Genomic DNA, 16,991 nt, shown 5'->3' on the forward strand with positions numbered 1-16,991 from the left:
TTGGCAGATAATTTTAGAAAGAAAGGGTCCAGATTGTCTAACCCGGCTGATTTGTAGGTGTCCAGATTGTGCAGCACTTTCAGAACATCAGCTGACTGGATTTGGGAGAATGAGATATGGGGAAGGCTTGGGCGAGTAGCTGTGGGGGGTGCAGTGCTGTTGACCGCGGTAGGGGTAGCCAGGTGGAAAGCATGGCCAGCCGTAGAAAAATGCTTATTGAAATTCTCAATTATAGTGGATTTATTGGTGGTGACAGAGTTTCCTATCCTCAGTGCAGTGGGCAGCTGGGAGGAGGTGTTCTTATTCTCCATGGACTTTACAGTGTCCCAGAACTTTTTTGAGTTTGTGTTGCACGAAGCAAATTTCTCCTTGAAAAAGCTAGCCTTGGCTTTTCTAACTGCCTGTGTATATTGGTTTCTAACTTCCCTGAAAAGTTGCATATCACGGGGGCTGTTCGATGCTAATGCAGAATGCCACAGGATGTTTTTGTGTTGGTTAAGGGCAGTCAGGTCTGGAGAGAACCAAGGGCTATATCTGTTCCTGGTTCTAAATTTCTTGAATGGGGCACGCTTATTTAAGATGGTGAGGAAGGCATTTAAAAAAAATAACCAGGCATCCTCTACTGACGGGATGAGGTCAATATCCTTCCAGGATACCCGGGCCAGGTCGATTAGAAAGGCTTGGGTGGTATGATGTAGTCATTGGCAGGTAAAACAATCCTCTATATAAAAAAACAGATCTTACACTGTCATGCGACATTAGCAGTAGCACTCCCCTAAGACTCTAATTTTTTCAAGGATATGGCAAAACACTTGTTACCATATAAATGATGGTGGCTCGTTGTGAGGGTATCCATGGAAATTGGAACAACAGCTGTAAAACAAACCGGCGAGGGAAGACATTTTCAGGGTGGGTGGGGATGAGAAATCGGAGGCTTACAGGGTGCTGACGGTGCGTGACCAGGCTAACGAAGTCACACTCTCCAGTCTCCAAGTACCAAACATGTGACCTTCAAAGCATACTCTTTTACGGATAGCAGTCACAGACTGTGACAAATGGCAGCTTTTTATTGAAGAAGTGTGCAACTCGAAACCGAACCAGTTTACAGGACGGCAGTCTTTGCCAAGAGTGTCAAGGCTTGTATTGTATTAGTGGCTTGATTAAATGGAGATATTCAATATTATACCCATAGAAATATAATTACTAGAATGGGGTTCCCCATCCAAGTCAATGTCCCATGACCTAGTTATTCTTGTTAATAAACTGGGTGTTTCGAGCCCAGTTTATGACAAAAACTGGGTATGACAAAACATTTATTTTTACTGCTCTAATTACGTTGGTAACCAGTTTATAATAGCAATAAGGTACCTGGGAGGTTTGTGGTACATAGCCAATATACCACGGCTAAGGGCTATATCCAGTCACTCCTCGTTGAGTCGTGCCTAAGAACAGCCTTTAGCCATGGTATATTGGCCATATACCACAACCCTCGGGCCTTATTGTTTAAATTATCTCTTCTTCTCTCCTCTAAGTAGGCTGTTGTCTGTGGTGACGACAAAATACAACTCAAAACAAAACAACTCCTTTCATGTGTATCGTTCATAAGAAGAAACTCATTAAGGAAGATGGCCGCAGAAAAATGAACGTCAGGAGAATGAAACCGTAACAAAGTGAAGGCCTCCGGCTCAACTCCTGTTTCATGTGGCCATAGATGTAAGCCAGGAGCTCCCTCTGCTTCACTCACTAGGCCTATCAAAGGCCTATAATAAGAGAGAGTTGTATTATTACATTAAGAATGACATTTGTTCTTCTTCTCTCCTCCTCTCTTGTTTTCCCCTACAGTAGGCCTAATTTCATAATCCACTCGCCAATGTTGTATGGTGGAGAGGCGGCTGCCTCTTAAAATGAAATAAACCCATAATGATAATGTCTACAGGGTTTAGAGGTTTCAGAGGCCTCAAGTGTACATTTCTGCCCCAACCGAAAGCCCTTGACCACACTGAATGGCAGTTAGATTCTGGTTTCCAACTCTTGGTGAGTGGCGTGGCACTGAACTCTGACTAAGTCCTGATTCAGAGGGGGAATTTTCATTGTAGTGCACTCTTAAGTGTTCTCGACATGCTGCTCACTTCGCTGAGGCCCAATAAAAACCCAGTGCTTTTTGCACTTATCTTGGGCCTTGTTTTTACAACAAGCGAGTGCCACATAGACATAGCATTTCTTTTGGCACAAAACTCAGATAGCCAGCCGAGCACAGATGTGAGTTGTTGGTGGTAGCACTTCATTTGATCCCTCCTTGTCAAAGATTCAGATAGTGAGGGATAGTCAGTTAGAATTGCTCTAGAATGGAAACTGATACGCTCAGTTTCAGTTTCAGGTCCGAGACAGTCTATTCATCCAATTCTGCTTTGGATGAGTTGAGTTGCTGGGATACTAGCCTTAGTAACCTGGGTGATGACAATGGTTGAAGTTGACCTCTCTCACCTTTACTTTCATGGTTTCTCCTTCATGTCACGACCTCATTGACCATCAGCTGACGTGATTGGCCACAGGCCCCTTTCAGCCAATTAGAGGCCCTGGTGAGTCCAGACTTTTCCCCAGGCCACCGTCGATCACGGACTACTCCCGAGCCAAACATCATCCACCACTCAACCAGCACCAATTATTATATCAGGTCTCCTCTCTGGCCCTTTGTCTGGAGGCCTTGGAGGATGTTGTTTTGTGTTTGTTGGAGAAATGGTGGTCTGTGTCCGGTCTGTAAGAAGAGTTACCCCCGGAATAAAAGATAGAGGGAACAACAATGGTTTTTCACAATGCCTTTTGCGCTCCTTTCTTTCCCAATAGCCCCGGCTGCAACCGGACACCTCCTCTATGTTGCTTCAGTGCTTATCCAAGCGTCTCCGCGGGAAACGACCGCTCACTGTGACAATAAAAAAAGTTATATTACCATGTGATCTATTCTCCTTATACAATGAATGGACAGGTCAGGTCTATATTGCACCTGACAAACACAGTTATTTGAAAGCAGAGCTTTTTGTGTTTCCCCACAACCATGGACTGTCCTGACATTCTTTCCCCAGTGATGTTTTACCCCGTCTGTTCCTCAGGACTATCCAGGAGTGAACAGCACACAGTTTATTATACTGTATAGGCCATTTGGCAGATGCTTTTATCCACAGCGACGTACAGTCAGGCGTGTATACATTTTATGCATGAGTGGCCCCGGGAATCGAACCCACGATCCTTGCATTGCAAGCGCCATGCTCTACCAACTGAGCCATACAGGACCGGGGTTTGATGATCAGTTGGCTAGTTGACTCAGGTGTGTTAGTGATGTACTAGAACAAAGGATAGCGATGCAGTAAAAAAAAGGGTGGTGGGGATCCTTGAGGAAAGATTTGAAACCACTGAACACTACTCGAAAACACACGTGTTACTGTAGCTATCCGTGTTGGACAGCTGTACAAACACTGCAAAACAACATGACTCATGGGGAATTACAGCTCAATAAAAATGACTCATAATTGCACTGGAATTCAGAACACTGGACAGCTCATAATCATCGGAGCCTGGCCTTGCTCATTGACCCACTCCTAAACACTTGTTCACGTGTTGGACAGGGCCGCTTGTATAATCACTGATTGGTATAATCTCATGTTTGTTTAATTACTTGTCCCAAAGTGACTGGAGAACTCACAGTTCCAGTACACTGTCCAGACAAAACGATAGGGACATGAAACTTCAGTCTTAGTACCCAAAATAACCCCTCCGCTTCCCCTCCTCTCTTCTCCCCACCAGCTGAGGGAGGCAGGCAACACTACCCATGCATGGTAAGGCAGGCAGAATAGATTTCAGGACGGATAACCCCAATGTGATGGAGATAAACCAGATAAACCATGCACTTATCAGGAGGAGATGATTTACATGTCATCATCCTCCTTGTTACAAGGAACAATCTCTTGTATTGATGCTCCTTTATCTGCTCGTTGTCTCGCTTTTCTGTGTTTACTGCTAACCTAATCTGAGGCCTGGAACAGATAAAATACCATCACCGGGGAAGACGGCTATATACTCTGTACGTGACATTGAGCATATCTCTCGCTCTCTCCCTCTCTTCGGCTCAATGAAGACAGGGAGTTGGTGCGGTGACTCACTGACTGGAGATTCAAACAGGCGGGTCAACCAAATAGGGATTAAATAGGGGGTCAACCAAATAGGGATTAAACAGGGGGTCACCCAAATGGGGATTAAACAGGGGGTCACCAAAATGGGGATTAAACAGGGGGTCACCAAAATGGGGATTAAACAGGGGGTCACCCAAATGGGAAATAAACAGGGGGTCTAAAAAATGAGGATTATACAGGGGGTCACCCAAATGAGGATTAAACAGGTGGTCACCCAAATGGGGATTAAACAGGGGGTCTACCAAATGGGGATTAAACAGGGGGTCACCAAAATGGGGATTTGGGGGTCTGTAAATGTTGATGTATGTGGTGATGAGCCCTAAATTGCAGGGTTTAAGTTCTGCTAGTTCTCTCTTGTTGTTTAAACTGCTGTTACAGTTTTTCTCCATCAACGGAGGAACTGACTGACTCCATATTTCTGCCCCTTGAAACATTGTCCAGTTTAGTATGAAAGGGGAATACTATACAGTAATATGGAAACCCCCTGGCATATTAACGTTAGTATTAGTGATGATGGGACTGCTAGGGATGATGGTAATTCCGTGTGGTAGGTTTCACCCACTAAGTGGACATGGGATAAAGCTCTTTGGGAGTGTAGTTTTCCATCCTGTACTGACCTGCCAAGCCTGGTCATATAGTCGGTGTGTTTTTCCAGAGGCATGTCATCTGGGATCAGACCCCACTGAGGCTGGCTGCTTTACTCTGCTGTTGGCCCCATCTGCTGCTGACTGACCTGTGTGTGTGTGTATGTACGTGTGTGTGTGTGTGTGTGTGTGGGGGGGGGGGGGGGTTAGGTTAAGGTTAGGTTTTCGGGTTGAAGGTTAGGGTTAAGGTAAGGGTTTGAGTTAGGGTTAGGGTTTGTGGTTAGGGAAAATAGGATTTTGAATGTGACTGAATAATGTGTCCCCACAAAGTTAGTTGTACAAGACTGTGTGTGCGTGTGTGTGTGCATGTAACCAGGACACTCACACAAACAAACAGACAGAGGAGAGTGAATCAGAGCTCCCTGGAACACCTCAGGTGTGTGTTTGGGGTCTACATTTCAGACCTAGATTTCTCTCTCTCTGTGTGTGTGTGTGTGTGTGTGTGTGTGTGTGTGTGCGTGTGTGTGTGTGTGTGTGTGTGTGTGTGTGTGTGTGTGTGTGTGTGTGTGTGTGTGTGAGACAGATGATGTCAGTGACTTCTTCATTATTTCCATTGTCTACTGCTTCCTTACACAACTTATTGATGCTTCACTGGCTACTGAAAACGACTCTACTCATTACAGTGAGTTATAGCCTAACGGAGCCATCTTTGTACAGCAAAAATACTTCCATCATTATACTGTAGCCGTAGAGGCACCTGCCCAATCTGCTTCTGTTCATGATGTGAAAATAAAAACCAATTTAAAGCAGTAAAACATCAGGGCCGGACCTACCTGCCCTCCTCCTCTCCCTGTCCTCCTTCTCCTCTACCTCGTCCTCCTCCATCACAGTGCTAAATCAATCTTAGCTGTGAGTGGTCACAGACTGACTGGGCCTGTAAGGGGAGAACATCCCTTCCTTCCAGCATATTTCTGCCTGGGATCCATAAGGGGTCAAGTCCACACTACTTCAGAGGTTGATTGGGTACACATGTGGGTTATTGAGTGAGTCAGCGCTGGCAACCCAAAATGTTAAAACCTGGATCAGCAGTTAATGCCCTCTTATAAAGGGGGTTTCCCCTAAACGCCACAGGGCAACTCAGCCAAATCAACAGGCACTCAAACAGCCAGGCACACTATATCTCATTCTGGAAACGCAGAACTGTGGGCACCAATAATGCCCCTCCAATATTCCCCCTTTGTTTACACTTGAACCAGCTGCTCCATTGAGCATGCCCTATGTTATTTAAGACAAAGCTGGATTACATGGTGCTGTTCACTAATATCACTTACGCCCGTCCGCATTATCCTAATTGACTGCATGCATGATCGTCTCACAATGAATTTCATTTGAGTCGGACGTTGTCTTTGAGGGGGGAAAAGTCCCTTGATGGAGCTTAGAGACGTAAGCTGATATCTTTTGAGAACGCAGCGTAAAAAAACACAACCGCAGAGCACGAAACACAAGTCTCTCTGTCCAGCCTCGCGCACTGTAAATCAAATATTCCCTTCACCGATTAATTCGACGTCTTAAATTACTGCGTTTCTGTTCTGTCGTCCATCCACCACCAAAGCCAAGGAATACATCTTGCTAACCAGCGGCATGCTAATAAGCGGTAGTGCCAACTGATGTTAACAAGGGGGCCGTTGAGTTGGACTGTAACCCAAAACACACCGCAGGTCCTTAATCTAAGCCTTAATCTGTCCCCAAACTCCCTATGTTGATCCCAGGATCTCACCCTCGTGTCTTGAGTTTCACCTGTAGCGTCTCAGGACACTAGTGTCCTTGTTTGGCTCTAATTACGGTGCTCACCTCAAAGTTTCCCCGGGGAACCCCACCCCACCCCCCCCCACCCAACCAAAGTTCCTGATGCCACATAGGCTGAGACAGTGACTCATTAGGTGTGAAGGAAAATGAAGACACTCCAGTGCTGTCTGACTGTTCAGTTCAGACTCTATAGTAGCCTTAGTGTCTGTCTACCTCCTCAACCCCACAGAATGTTCTCCAGACTCCCCACAAGCATCATTGGCTGGTGAGAGATACTGAGGTACCAGCCATAGAAGATTAACTACTCATTGAAGGATATGTCACTTGAGCTATACTCATGGTATTGTCATAGAGAGATTCTCATGGTTTTGTCATAGAGAAATTCTCATGGTTTTGTTATAGAGAGGTTCTCATGGGTTTGTCATTGAGAGATTCTCATGGTTTTGTCATAGAGAAATTCTCATGGTTTTGTAATAGAGAAATTGTCATGGTTTTGTTATAGAGAGGTTCTCATGGGTTTGTCATTGAGAGATTCTCATGGTTTTGTCATAGAGAAATTCTCATGGTTTTGTAATAGAGAAATTGTCATGGTTTTGTCACAGAGAGATTGTCATGGTTTTGTCATAGAGAGATTCTCATGGGTTTGTCATAGAGATTCTCATCATTTTGTCAGAGATATTCTCATGGTTTGTCATAGAGAGATTCTCATAGTTTGTCATAGAGATATTCTCATCATGGATTTGTCATAGAGAGATTCTCATGGTTTTACTAGGCATACAGTACAGTATATTCGTCGTATCTTCCCAGTCATGTTACTTACTTCACTCCTTGCAGCCTGGTTCCTCTCTAGGTTTTATCCTAGGTTCCTGCCTTCTAGAGAGTTCTTCCTAGACCCTGCTCGGCCTTGATTGCTCTCTGGGGTTTTAGGCTGGGTTTCTGTAAAGCACTTTGTGACAGCTGCTGATATATAATATATTAAATACATGTGATTGATCGATTACTTTGCGTATGTTTTGGCCATGGACTGTCTGAGAGGACTGAGGAGACTTGAGTTTCACTGGAGACTCTTATAGGAAGTGTGTATATTCTCGGCCCTGTGCGTTATCTCCACAAGCCCCATTGGCTGGTGATTGATAAACTCAGTACCAGAAAGGAAACTTTGGACTCTGAGCTTGTCGTGGTTTTACAGATAATTGGGAATCCTAATAAAATACTAAATAAATACTAAATACCAAAACCCAAAAATACACACCTAGAAAAACGTAATGCAAGCTTACATCTTGTTCTAAATGTAAGGGTGAATGAATATCTGTGGAGCCTGTCATTCTAATCTAAATTTACGGTCTCATCTTTTTATGTCTAATGCCTCTATGGGAATCTGAAACAGACAAGCACAATGTGCCAACTCAACCCCTTCTAAAACACACACACTGCACAATGAATGAGCTCACTGAAGTAGGAGACATGAAACGTTGGACTCGGAGCTTGTCGTGGTTTTACAGCAGACAGTACCCTGGTGTCATCCTGTATCTGTGTTACTTCTCAAAGGTTTCAGCCTACTTCCCTGCAGTCTTCTTTGCAGCTGTCATTGGACATTTCCATCATTTGCTTTAAATTGTGAGCCAGAGACGCCCCCTACTATTCCTGATGAATCATTTCATATTTCAAATATGCGATTCAGTCATTCAGTCTTCGTCTGAGAAGAATATGTTTAGTGAGACTGAGGGGATTGTCTCAGTGCACGTGTCAAAACACAACTCGGCCCACTTCCCTTTTCATGCTTTGGAAATGGGGCCGTCCGGTAATCAGCAACTATGCTAACCACATCCTCATTTCCTGTTATGATATTTGAGTTTTCCTTCACTCAATTTTGGCTCATTAAGTAATATTGCATCACATTAAGCATAGACATGAAGTGCTTGCTTTCACCCGTAAATGAATTAGACCATAAGATTATGAAATACATTTGAGCTAAATTATCAGAGGGACCTAGCCTATTGTTGCTGATTGAGACTTTACATAAACAAACTATACAGTAGGATATATTCACTTCCTGTTCTTCTTCTTCTTCTTCTTCTTCTTCTTCTTCTTCTTCTTCTTCTTCTCTTCCATTGCACTCAACACATTTCCATTCCAGATATGTACAGCACTATATTAAATTAATAGTAATAATCGTAGTCAAGGAAATTAGACGTGTAATGCCCTGGCCATAGAAAGGTTTTTTTTTGTTCGTTATTTTGGTTAGGCCAGGGTGTTACATTGGGTGGGCGTTCTATGTTCTTTTTTCTAGGTTGGTTTGTTTCGTTGATTTTGGCCGTGTGGCTTCCAATCAGGCACAGCTGTAGTTTGTTGTTGCTGATTGGGAGTCACACATAAGTAGCCTGTTTTTTCCTTTGGGGTTTGTGGGTGATTGTTTTCTATTTCGTTCATTTTTGACCAGACAGGACTCTTTGCTGTCGTTGCTATCGAGTGTTTTGTTTGTAGTGATTCATTTTTATTAAATATTTAAAATGAATACACATCCTCCGCTGCACCTTGGTTTTCTTACGACGACAGCCCTTACAAGACGGAGAGACAGCAAACAGTAAAAGTGCAGTAGCATCCTGTAGTAGAATGCAACATCTTTTATCTTTGAGGAATTCTCCTGTGTAAATCCAATCTATCCCCATTCCCCACTGTGTCTGTCTATGAATGTTTATTATTAATGGTGTGGCTCTGCCCTCCTGTGGTCGCCATAGCTACTGGATCAACCTCCCTAGTGCCTCATCAGAAGGCTCAGCCCCACAGAAGCTGTCTGTCCGACTGACTGACAGCCAGGTACTACCGTCGCACTGGCAGAACTGTCATCACTGTCTGAAAGTGACATTTTTGATTAGTCCAGTCAAGGGCTATGTTGAGTAGTTCTGTGACTCCAATGGATGGGAGGGACACTCACAAATGATGACGTTGGGTATTGTCTAGAGTGGCGAGAACAACACGGTGCTCTCACTGCTGTTGTTTTCCTGACCCAATGGGGACATAGTGACAGTGTTAGTAGTATTGTTCTACTGATGGATTATGCGGTGACCATGTTTTCTACCATCCCCTGAATCATTCTGTAGTAAACTGTATGGCCCAGAAGGAAATTGTCAGTTTCTCTTGTTTTCTAGACTTGTTCAAAGTTGTTCAGTTTGTCAATATGAATTTCACAGGGGAATGGTTTTAGGCTACTACATTGTGGCTGCCTGGCTCTCTGTGTGTTTTTGCCAAATCCACATCACACAGCAGCACTGAGAGAACAAGAACTTTCAGAACCCTGTTCTGTGTTCTACAGAAGACATGCAGTGAGGGAGATGCTCAATAGAATTTGCATAAATCTGTTGTTGCTACTTTGTGGACTTACAGTGCCTTCTGAAAGTATTCACCCTCATTGACTTATTCCACATGTTGTTACAGCCTGAATTCAAAATGGATTACAGTTATTTATTTCTGTCAAAACATGTTTTTGGAAATTTTTGCAAATTGATTGAAAATCAAATACACATATCAAACGTATATTAGTATTCACACCCCTGAGTTAATACATGTTAGAATCCCATTTGGCAGCGATTACAGCTGTGAGTCTTTCTGGGTATGTCTCTAAGAGCTTTACACATCTGGATCGTGCAACATGATCTTTTTCTAAATTCTTCTAGCTCTGTCAAATTGGTTGTTGATCACTGCTAAACAACCATTTTCAGGTCTTTCAGGTGTCTTTTTTTTTACCCCTTTTTCTCCCCAATTTCGTGGTATCCAATTGGTAGTGTCTACTGTCTTGTCTCATCGCTGCAACTCCCATACGGACTCGGGAGATTGCGAAGGTCGAGAGCCATGCGTCCTCCGAAACACAACCCAACCTAGGCGCACTGCTTCTTGACACAACGCACATCCAACCCGGAAGCCAGCGTGTCGGAGGAAACACCGTACACCTAGCGACCTGGTCAGCGTGCACTGCGCCCGGCCCACCACAGGAGTCGCTAGTGCGCGATGAAACAAGGATATCCCTGGCGGCCAAACCCTCCCTAACCTGGACGACGCTGGGCCAATTGTGCGCCGCCCCATGGGCCTCCCGGTCACGGCCGGCTGCGGCAGAGCCTGGGCTCGAACCCAGAATCTCTGGTGGCACAGCTAGCACTGCGATGCAGTGCCTTAGACCACTGCGCCACCCGGGAGGCTTGCGATTTTCAAGTCAAAACTGTAACTCAGGAACATTCACTGTCTTCTTGGTAAACAACTCCAGTGTAGATTTGGCCTTGTGTTTTAGGTTATTGTCCTGCTGAAAGATTAATTAATCTCCCAGTGCCTGGTAGAAAGCAGATTGAACCAGGTTTTCCTCTAGGATTTCGCCTGTGCTTAGCTCCATTCCATGTATTTTTTATCCTGAAAAACTCCCCAGACCTTAACGATTACAAGCATACCCATAACATGATGCAGCCACCACTATGCCTGAAAATATGTAGAGTTGTCACGCCCTGACCAGGTGAACTCTGCTATTTTGGTCAGGGTGTGGCATTTCTATGCTTTATTTTCTATGTTTTGGTTATAGCCTTTCTTTGTGTTTTATTTCTATGTTGGGCTCGGGGTGATTTCCCAATCAGACAGCTGTCGCTTGTGAAGTCTGATTGGGAATCACATTTAAGTTCCTTTTCCCCCACGATGTTTGTGGGTTGTTGTCTCGTTATTTGAGCACGTAACGTATTGGCAGTTTTTCCTTGATTTTGTGTACATGTTTAATTCTAGTGTGTTAAATAAACATGTATTCGCTCCCAGCTGCGTTTTGGTCCGCTTCCTCGTCTCCCGACGACAATCGTTACAAGAGTGGTACTCAGTAATGTGTTGTATTAGATTCTTTGTATTCAGGACAAAAAGTTAATTGCTTTGCCACATTTTTTGCAGTATTACTTTAGCGCTTTGTTGCAAACAGGATGCATGTTTTGGAATATTTGTATTCTGTACAGGCTTCCTTTTCAATATGTCGATTAGGTTAGTATTGTGTAGTAACTACAATGTTGTTGAACCATCCTATCACAGCCGTCCTATCACAGTCTCACCATTCTATTACAGTCTTCTCCTATCACAGCCGTTAAGCTCTGTAACTGTTTTAAAGTCACCATTGGCCTCATGGTGAAATCCCTGAGCAATTTCCTTCATCTCTGGCAACTGAGTTAGGAAGTACGCCTGTATCTTTGAGTGACTGGGTGTATTGATACACCATTCAAAGTGTAATTAATAAATTCACCATGCTCAAAGGGATATTTAATGTCTGCTTTAAAAAAAAAGTGCCCTTCTTTGCGAGGCATTGGAACACCTCCATGGTCTTTGTGGTTGAATCTGTGCTTGAAATTCACTACTCGATTGAGGGACCTTACAGATAATTGTATGTGTGGGGTACGGAGACGAAGTAGTTGTAAAAATATCATGTTAAAAACTATTCTTGGACACAGTGAGTCCATGCAACTTATTATGTGATATTTCAGCATTTTCTTTAAAATTATTATTTTGTAATCTAAAAACATAATTCCACTTTGACATTACGGGGTACTGTGTTTAGGCCAGTGATTAAATCTCAATGTGCTTAGGCAAGTGATGAAATCTCAATTTAAGTTCAGGCTGTAATACAACAAAATGTGGAAAAAGTCAAGGGGTGTGAATACTTTCTGAAGGCATTGTATGTAGGTTCTCGTTATTTGCTAAATAATCAGTACAATAATTTGCTTATTAGTGTTTTGAAACATCAATATAAATCTTTCTCAAAAGGTCGAAATCTGTCCCGCATAGAACCTTAACCAAGGTGAGCACATTTAGCCTATAAATCCAAATGTTGTCACGCAAGGGCTCTTAAAAGCACAATCAACATGGCCACAGAGACAAAAAAAGCAATGTTTGCTGTTCGTAACCAGCGTTTTTAAAAGTCCCTGCTGACCCATTATATGGCTTATAGCTTAGAGGAGCTGTGGTAATTTGTGTTGATTGGCTAGCCATCAAACCACACAGAGGAGCATGCAAAGAGCTGCCTGACTTTCAGCTCAAGCCAAAATATGTCCATGGAGAGTGTTTTCCCAGCATGCACTACTTTCTACTTTCTGTGTTTGCATTTTCCCTCTCTCCTTCTCGCTCTCTCTACATTTAATATTGACAAGAGGTAAGTTGTCTTGAATAATTTGTAATCCTCCCAATAAAGCTTTTCATAGTGTTTGTACTAGTTGGTTTGATAAGATACTGAAGACATACTGAACACATTTGAATGTGTTAACCATTTAATGTGCAGTCAATCAGTGATGCTTAGTACCCTGTCTCATTGCACACTTGTTTGTCACATTTATTGTCCCTTTTGTGACAGTTTGTGTTTTGTCACATAACACTTTAATTACAGTTTAGTGGGACAGTATGTGGTTTAGTGTACATATGGATCCTTCGTAGGGGCTAGGGATAGAAATGGGTCTGGGCCATGGCAGGGGCTAGGGATAGAAATGGGTCTGGGCCATGGCAGGGGCTAGGGATAGAAATGGGTCTGGGTCATGGCAGGGGCTAGGGATAGAAATGGGTCTGGGCCATGGCAGGGGCTAGGGATAGAAATGGGTCTGGGCCATGGCAGGAATTAGGGAGAGAAGCAGGTCTGGGCCATGGCAGGAGTTAGGGATAGAAACGGGTCTGGACCATGGCAGGGGCTAGGGATAGAAACGGGTCTGGGTCATGGTAGGGGCTAGGGATAGAAATGGATCTGGGCCATCTAGGCAGTCCCTCTCCTCTCTCTGTTGATCCATGTGCTGTGCGTGTTCCCTGTTATTTGTCGCTCATAGCAGTGAGACTGTAAGTGCACAAGTATGCTTTGATGGTCTTTGTTTATACATCAGGCCCCTTTGAATCAGTAGTGTTCCAGACCGCCATTGTTGTTAATGAATTAGCTCAGTGTTACGTTCAGATGAGAATTTCCAAACAAATTATTTTCATGGTTTTCCTCGCCTTTGTTCCACTTTTAAAATAGGGCAACGGGGGAAATACCACAATACTGATCTAAGTTCTGGTATTATTTGTCTACAAAAAGCTTAATCAAGATTCCACTAGATCACAGTGGAAAATGTGAGAAATTCAACACATTCTTCCTTCGATACAGAAGAAGTTTTAATGCTAGCGCTTTCATCAAAAAGAAACCATTGAAAATAATGAAGATAGAAATGATGATTGGTAGTCGACTCGTCCAAGGTGCAGAGTGACAGCCAAAACATCCCTACTCTGCCCTGCCAGGTTAGGATAGAAGATACACAGTTAACACATCCAAAGAGAAATCTGTAGCATTTCTAACACAAAGTAGACATGGAGGAGCCCTCAGAACGGTGTAAATTGTGCCGCTCGCAGATTCTAGAACTGTTCATGGACCAAGTCTTTCTTACAATTGCCAAAGAAAAGACTTGGTATACTCTCCCCTGACAGTTTCAGTTGGCATTTGATCCCTCTTCCTGTATTGTTGATTGTTAACATTGTGCGAAGGCAGTTCAATTAATCATGTATACTCCAGTCCCATGATCTGTTACAATATTCCATTGCAAACCTGGGTTCAAATAGTCTTTCAAATCTTTCAAATACTTATACCGTGCTCAATTGAGCTTGTCTGGCGCAATGGAACCAATAGACTAGTCCTAAAAGTGCAAACGCAGACCATCTGGCACTCCAGGCAGACTCAATTGAACACTCTTTGAGATCTCTCAAACACAATTTGAACCCTGGTCCACGTTCTTCGGTGTCATAGTTAAAACATAGTGGCGTTTAGGGGTTACTACAATCTGGGGCATGTGACACTGTAGTGTGGTTGTGCGGTGCAACAAGAATGTACCACGGAGATTATACATTAGGGTTGCATCCCAAATGGCACCCTATTCCCTATATAGTGCACCACTTTTGACCACGGGCTCTGGTCAAAAGTAGTGCACTATGTAGGGAATAGGGTGCTATTTGGGACGCATTATAAGTCTGGATGAGGTCAGTGTTATATATACTGACAGGGAAAGCAAACCGGCATAGAGTGATTTTCTCACTACATAACACAAGCAAAAGGATAACATGGAATCAAGAGATTATAATTCATTTCAGAAACCAAAACAAGCCATTCATCACATTGACACATTATCCAACAGGTCTTGAAGTAATCAGGAACACATGAACTTACATTCGATTTTCTTCGCATCACATGTCATCAAATCACGCAATATTGAAAAGGTAATCAACTGAACTGGATGAATCAACACTTTTTAATGACACGATGATTGTCACACCTCAACTCGGCCTAACGAACAGTCCGATGGTGTTGAAAAAGGAGAGACAGACCTCATGCACTTTACAGCTTTTAGGAAGTTTCAGCTTTTAGCCACTGGTTGAGTAACTTGTGCTATCATGGACATGCTAGGTGCTGACATGTTTAAAAAGCTAACTGAAGTTTTCCAGTCATAGCTGTCAGGTAGCCTAGCGGTTAAGAGTGTTAGGCCAGTAACCGAAGGGTCGCTAGTTAGAATCCCTGTGCCGGCAAAGTGGAAAAATGTGACGTTCTGCCCTTGAGCATGGCAGTAAACCCCCAACAACAACTGCTCCCCGGGCACGGATGACATGGATGTCGATTAAGGCAGCCCCCCGCACCTCTCTGATTCAGAGGGGTTGGGTTAAATGCGTATGACACATTTCGGTTGAATGCATTCAGTTGTGCAACTGACTAGGTATCCCCTTTCCCTTCCCCATCATAGCCGCTATCAAAGCAGTCCTCATAGCCATCATCATAACCGTCATCAAAGATGTCATCAAAGCCGCCATCAAAGCCGTCATCATAACCATCGTCAAAGCTGTCATCATAGCCACCATCAAAGCCGTCCTCATAGCCATCATCATAACCGTCCTCATAGCTGTCATCATAGCCGTCCTCATAGCTGTCATCATAGCCGTCCTCATAGCCATCATCATAACCGTCATCATAGCTGTCATCATAGCCGTCCTCATAGCTGTCATCATAGCCGTCCTCATAGCCATCATCATAACCGTCATCATAGCCATCATCATAACCGTCATCATAGCTGTCATCATAGCCGTCCTCATAGCTGTCATCATAGCCGTCAGACATACAGTAAGTGGAGGAATTAGATAGGAATGGTTTACTGTCTCCATCACGGAGTAAGTTGAGGGTTCGAGTACAGGTGCAGGATGACTTTCTGTAGGAGCCAGGACTGGGTGGAGACGGATAACTATTCAGCAGCTTTAATGGTCAAACCACATTGAACACCATCAGCCACCGGAACTAGAACTGTCTCACTTCCTGTGTCAATAAAGCTTAACCCTACACAATTAAAGCATTTGCCAATAGGAAAACAGATAATTAGTTACCAGGTAAACACAGTTATTTAGTGTAACACAAATTCCCAACATATCAGCAATGTGTATAACTGCCATAAAAATGAAATAATTACTCAGGAAATAATTCTACAATAGCAACACTGCTCTCCAATACTCTCAATCTCTCCAATACTCTCGAAAGCTCTCCCCTTCTTCTCTTCATAACTACTGATATTTGAACAGGTTTTTCCCACCACCTATCAAGTCCTTTCAGATCTGTTGCTTTGAGTGAAATGTTGCGGGTGAGACGTGAGATAATGTTTTTGAGGGTATTGGAAACAAAATTGTAGGATGGTTTTGACTTCTGAGATACTGTCAGATTTCCACCATTTTAATTACACATCAAATCCTTTCCAAAAAAACTATTCTCTTTCTCATTCACTCATGACCAACTGATGAGATGTGTCCCATGTCTCAACATTACCCCAGTGGTCTTGGGACACTCATCTAAGTCTAATTGCCCATTCCTACAGGAGAATGAGGGTCATGTTCATTCGGGCAAGTCTATGTAGTCTGGTTCAGTCCGGTTACTAGCCAAAATATATTATTTCACAATATGCATCACATCAGATATGCGAATGACGTCCACACACTAAACAGAGCATCATATAATAATGAAAACTACAAAGGAGGGCAGAGTGAATGGGACATTAAACACTAGGCTATGCTACACTCGGCTTCTTCAGTCTACAGATGTTCAGGCTGTGTGTACATGGACTTGATTACTATCGACGCAAGAGAACAGACCGGCAATGAGGACGTATGAATCAGCCCTGCTAGAACCAGGACCCAGACCATTCTAGAACCAGACAGGACCCAGACCATTCTAGAACCAGGACCCAGACAGACTGGTATGGCCCCTGGCTGAGGAACCCAGTACACTCTGGTGTGTCAGAGAGCTAGAACTTTTGATCCAGTCCTTGTTGTTCTGATTGCCTGAGATTATACTAAAGAGATCCTTGATTCAGGTGTTGGTCAGTTAGAAAACAAATGATTTCCTTTGCTGTCATGGATTGCGTGTGTTTTG

At 43.5% G+C, this 16,991-nt stretch overlaps 1 protein-coding gene across 1 annotated transcript; it reads right to left on the bottom strand.

The window, feature by feature from the left end:
• Positions 1–15,293: 15,293 nt before the first annotated feature.
• LOC115202005 (keratin-associated protein 21-1-like) lies at positions 15,294–15,695 on the bottom strand. Its single transcript, XM_029765865.1, has one exon. The coding sequence runs from the start codon at positions 15,693–15,695 to the stop codon at positions 15,294–15,296; it is 402 nt and encodes a 133-aa protein (XP_029621725.1).
• Positions 15,696–16,991: the final 1,296 nt, after the last annotated feature.

The sequence above is a fragment of the Salmo trutta genome, chromosome 11 (genome assembly GCF_901001165.1).
Source record: "Salmo trutta chromosome 11, fSalTru1.1, whole genome shotgun sequence".
Lineage (NCBI taxonomy): Eukaryota > Metazoa > Chordata > Actinopteri > Salmoniformes > Salmonidae > Salmo > Salmo trutta.

Coding starts and splice junctions, on each gene's coding strand:
- LOC115202005 (XM_029765865.1), bottom strand. CDS start 15,695: ATGTCTGACGGCTATGATGACAGCTATGAGGACGGCTATGATGACAGC.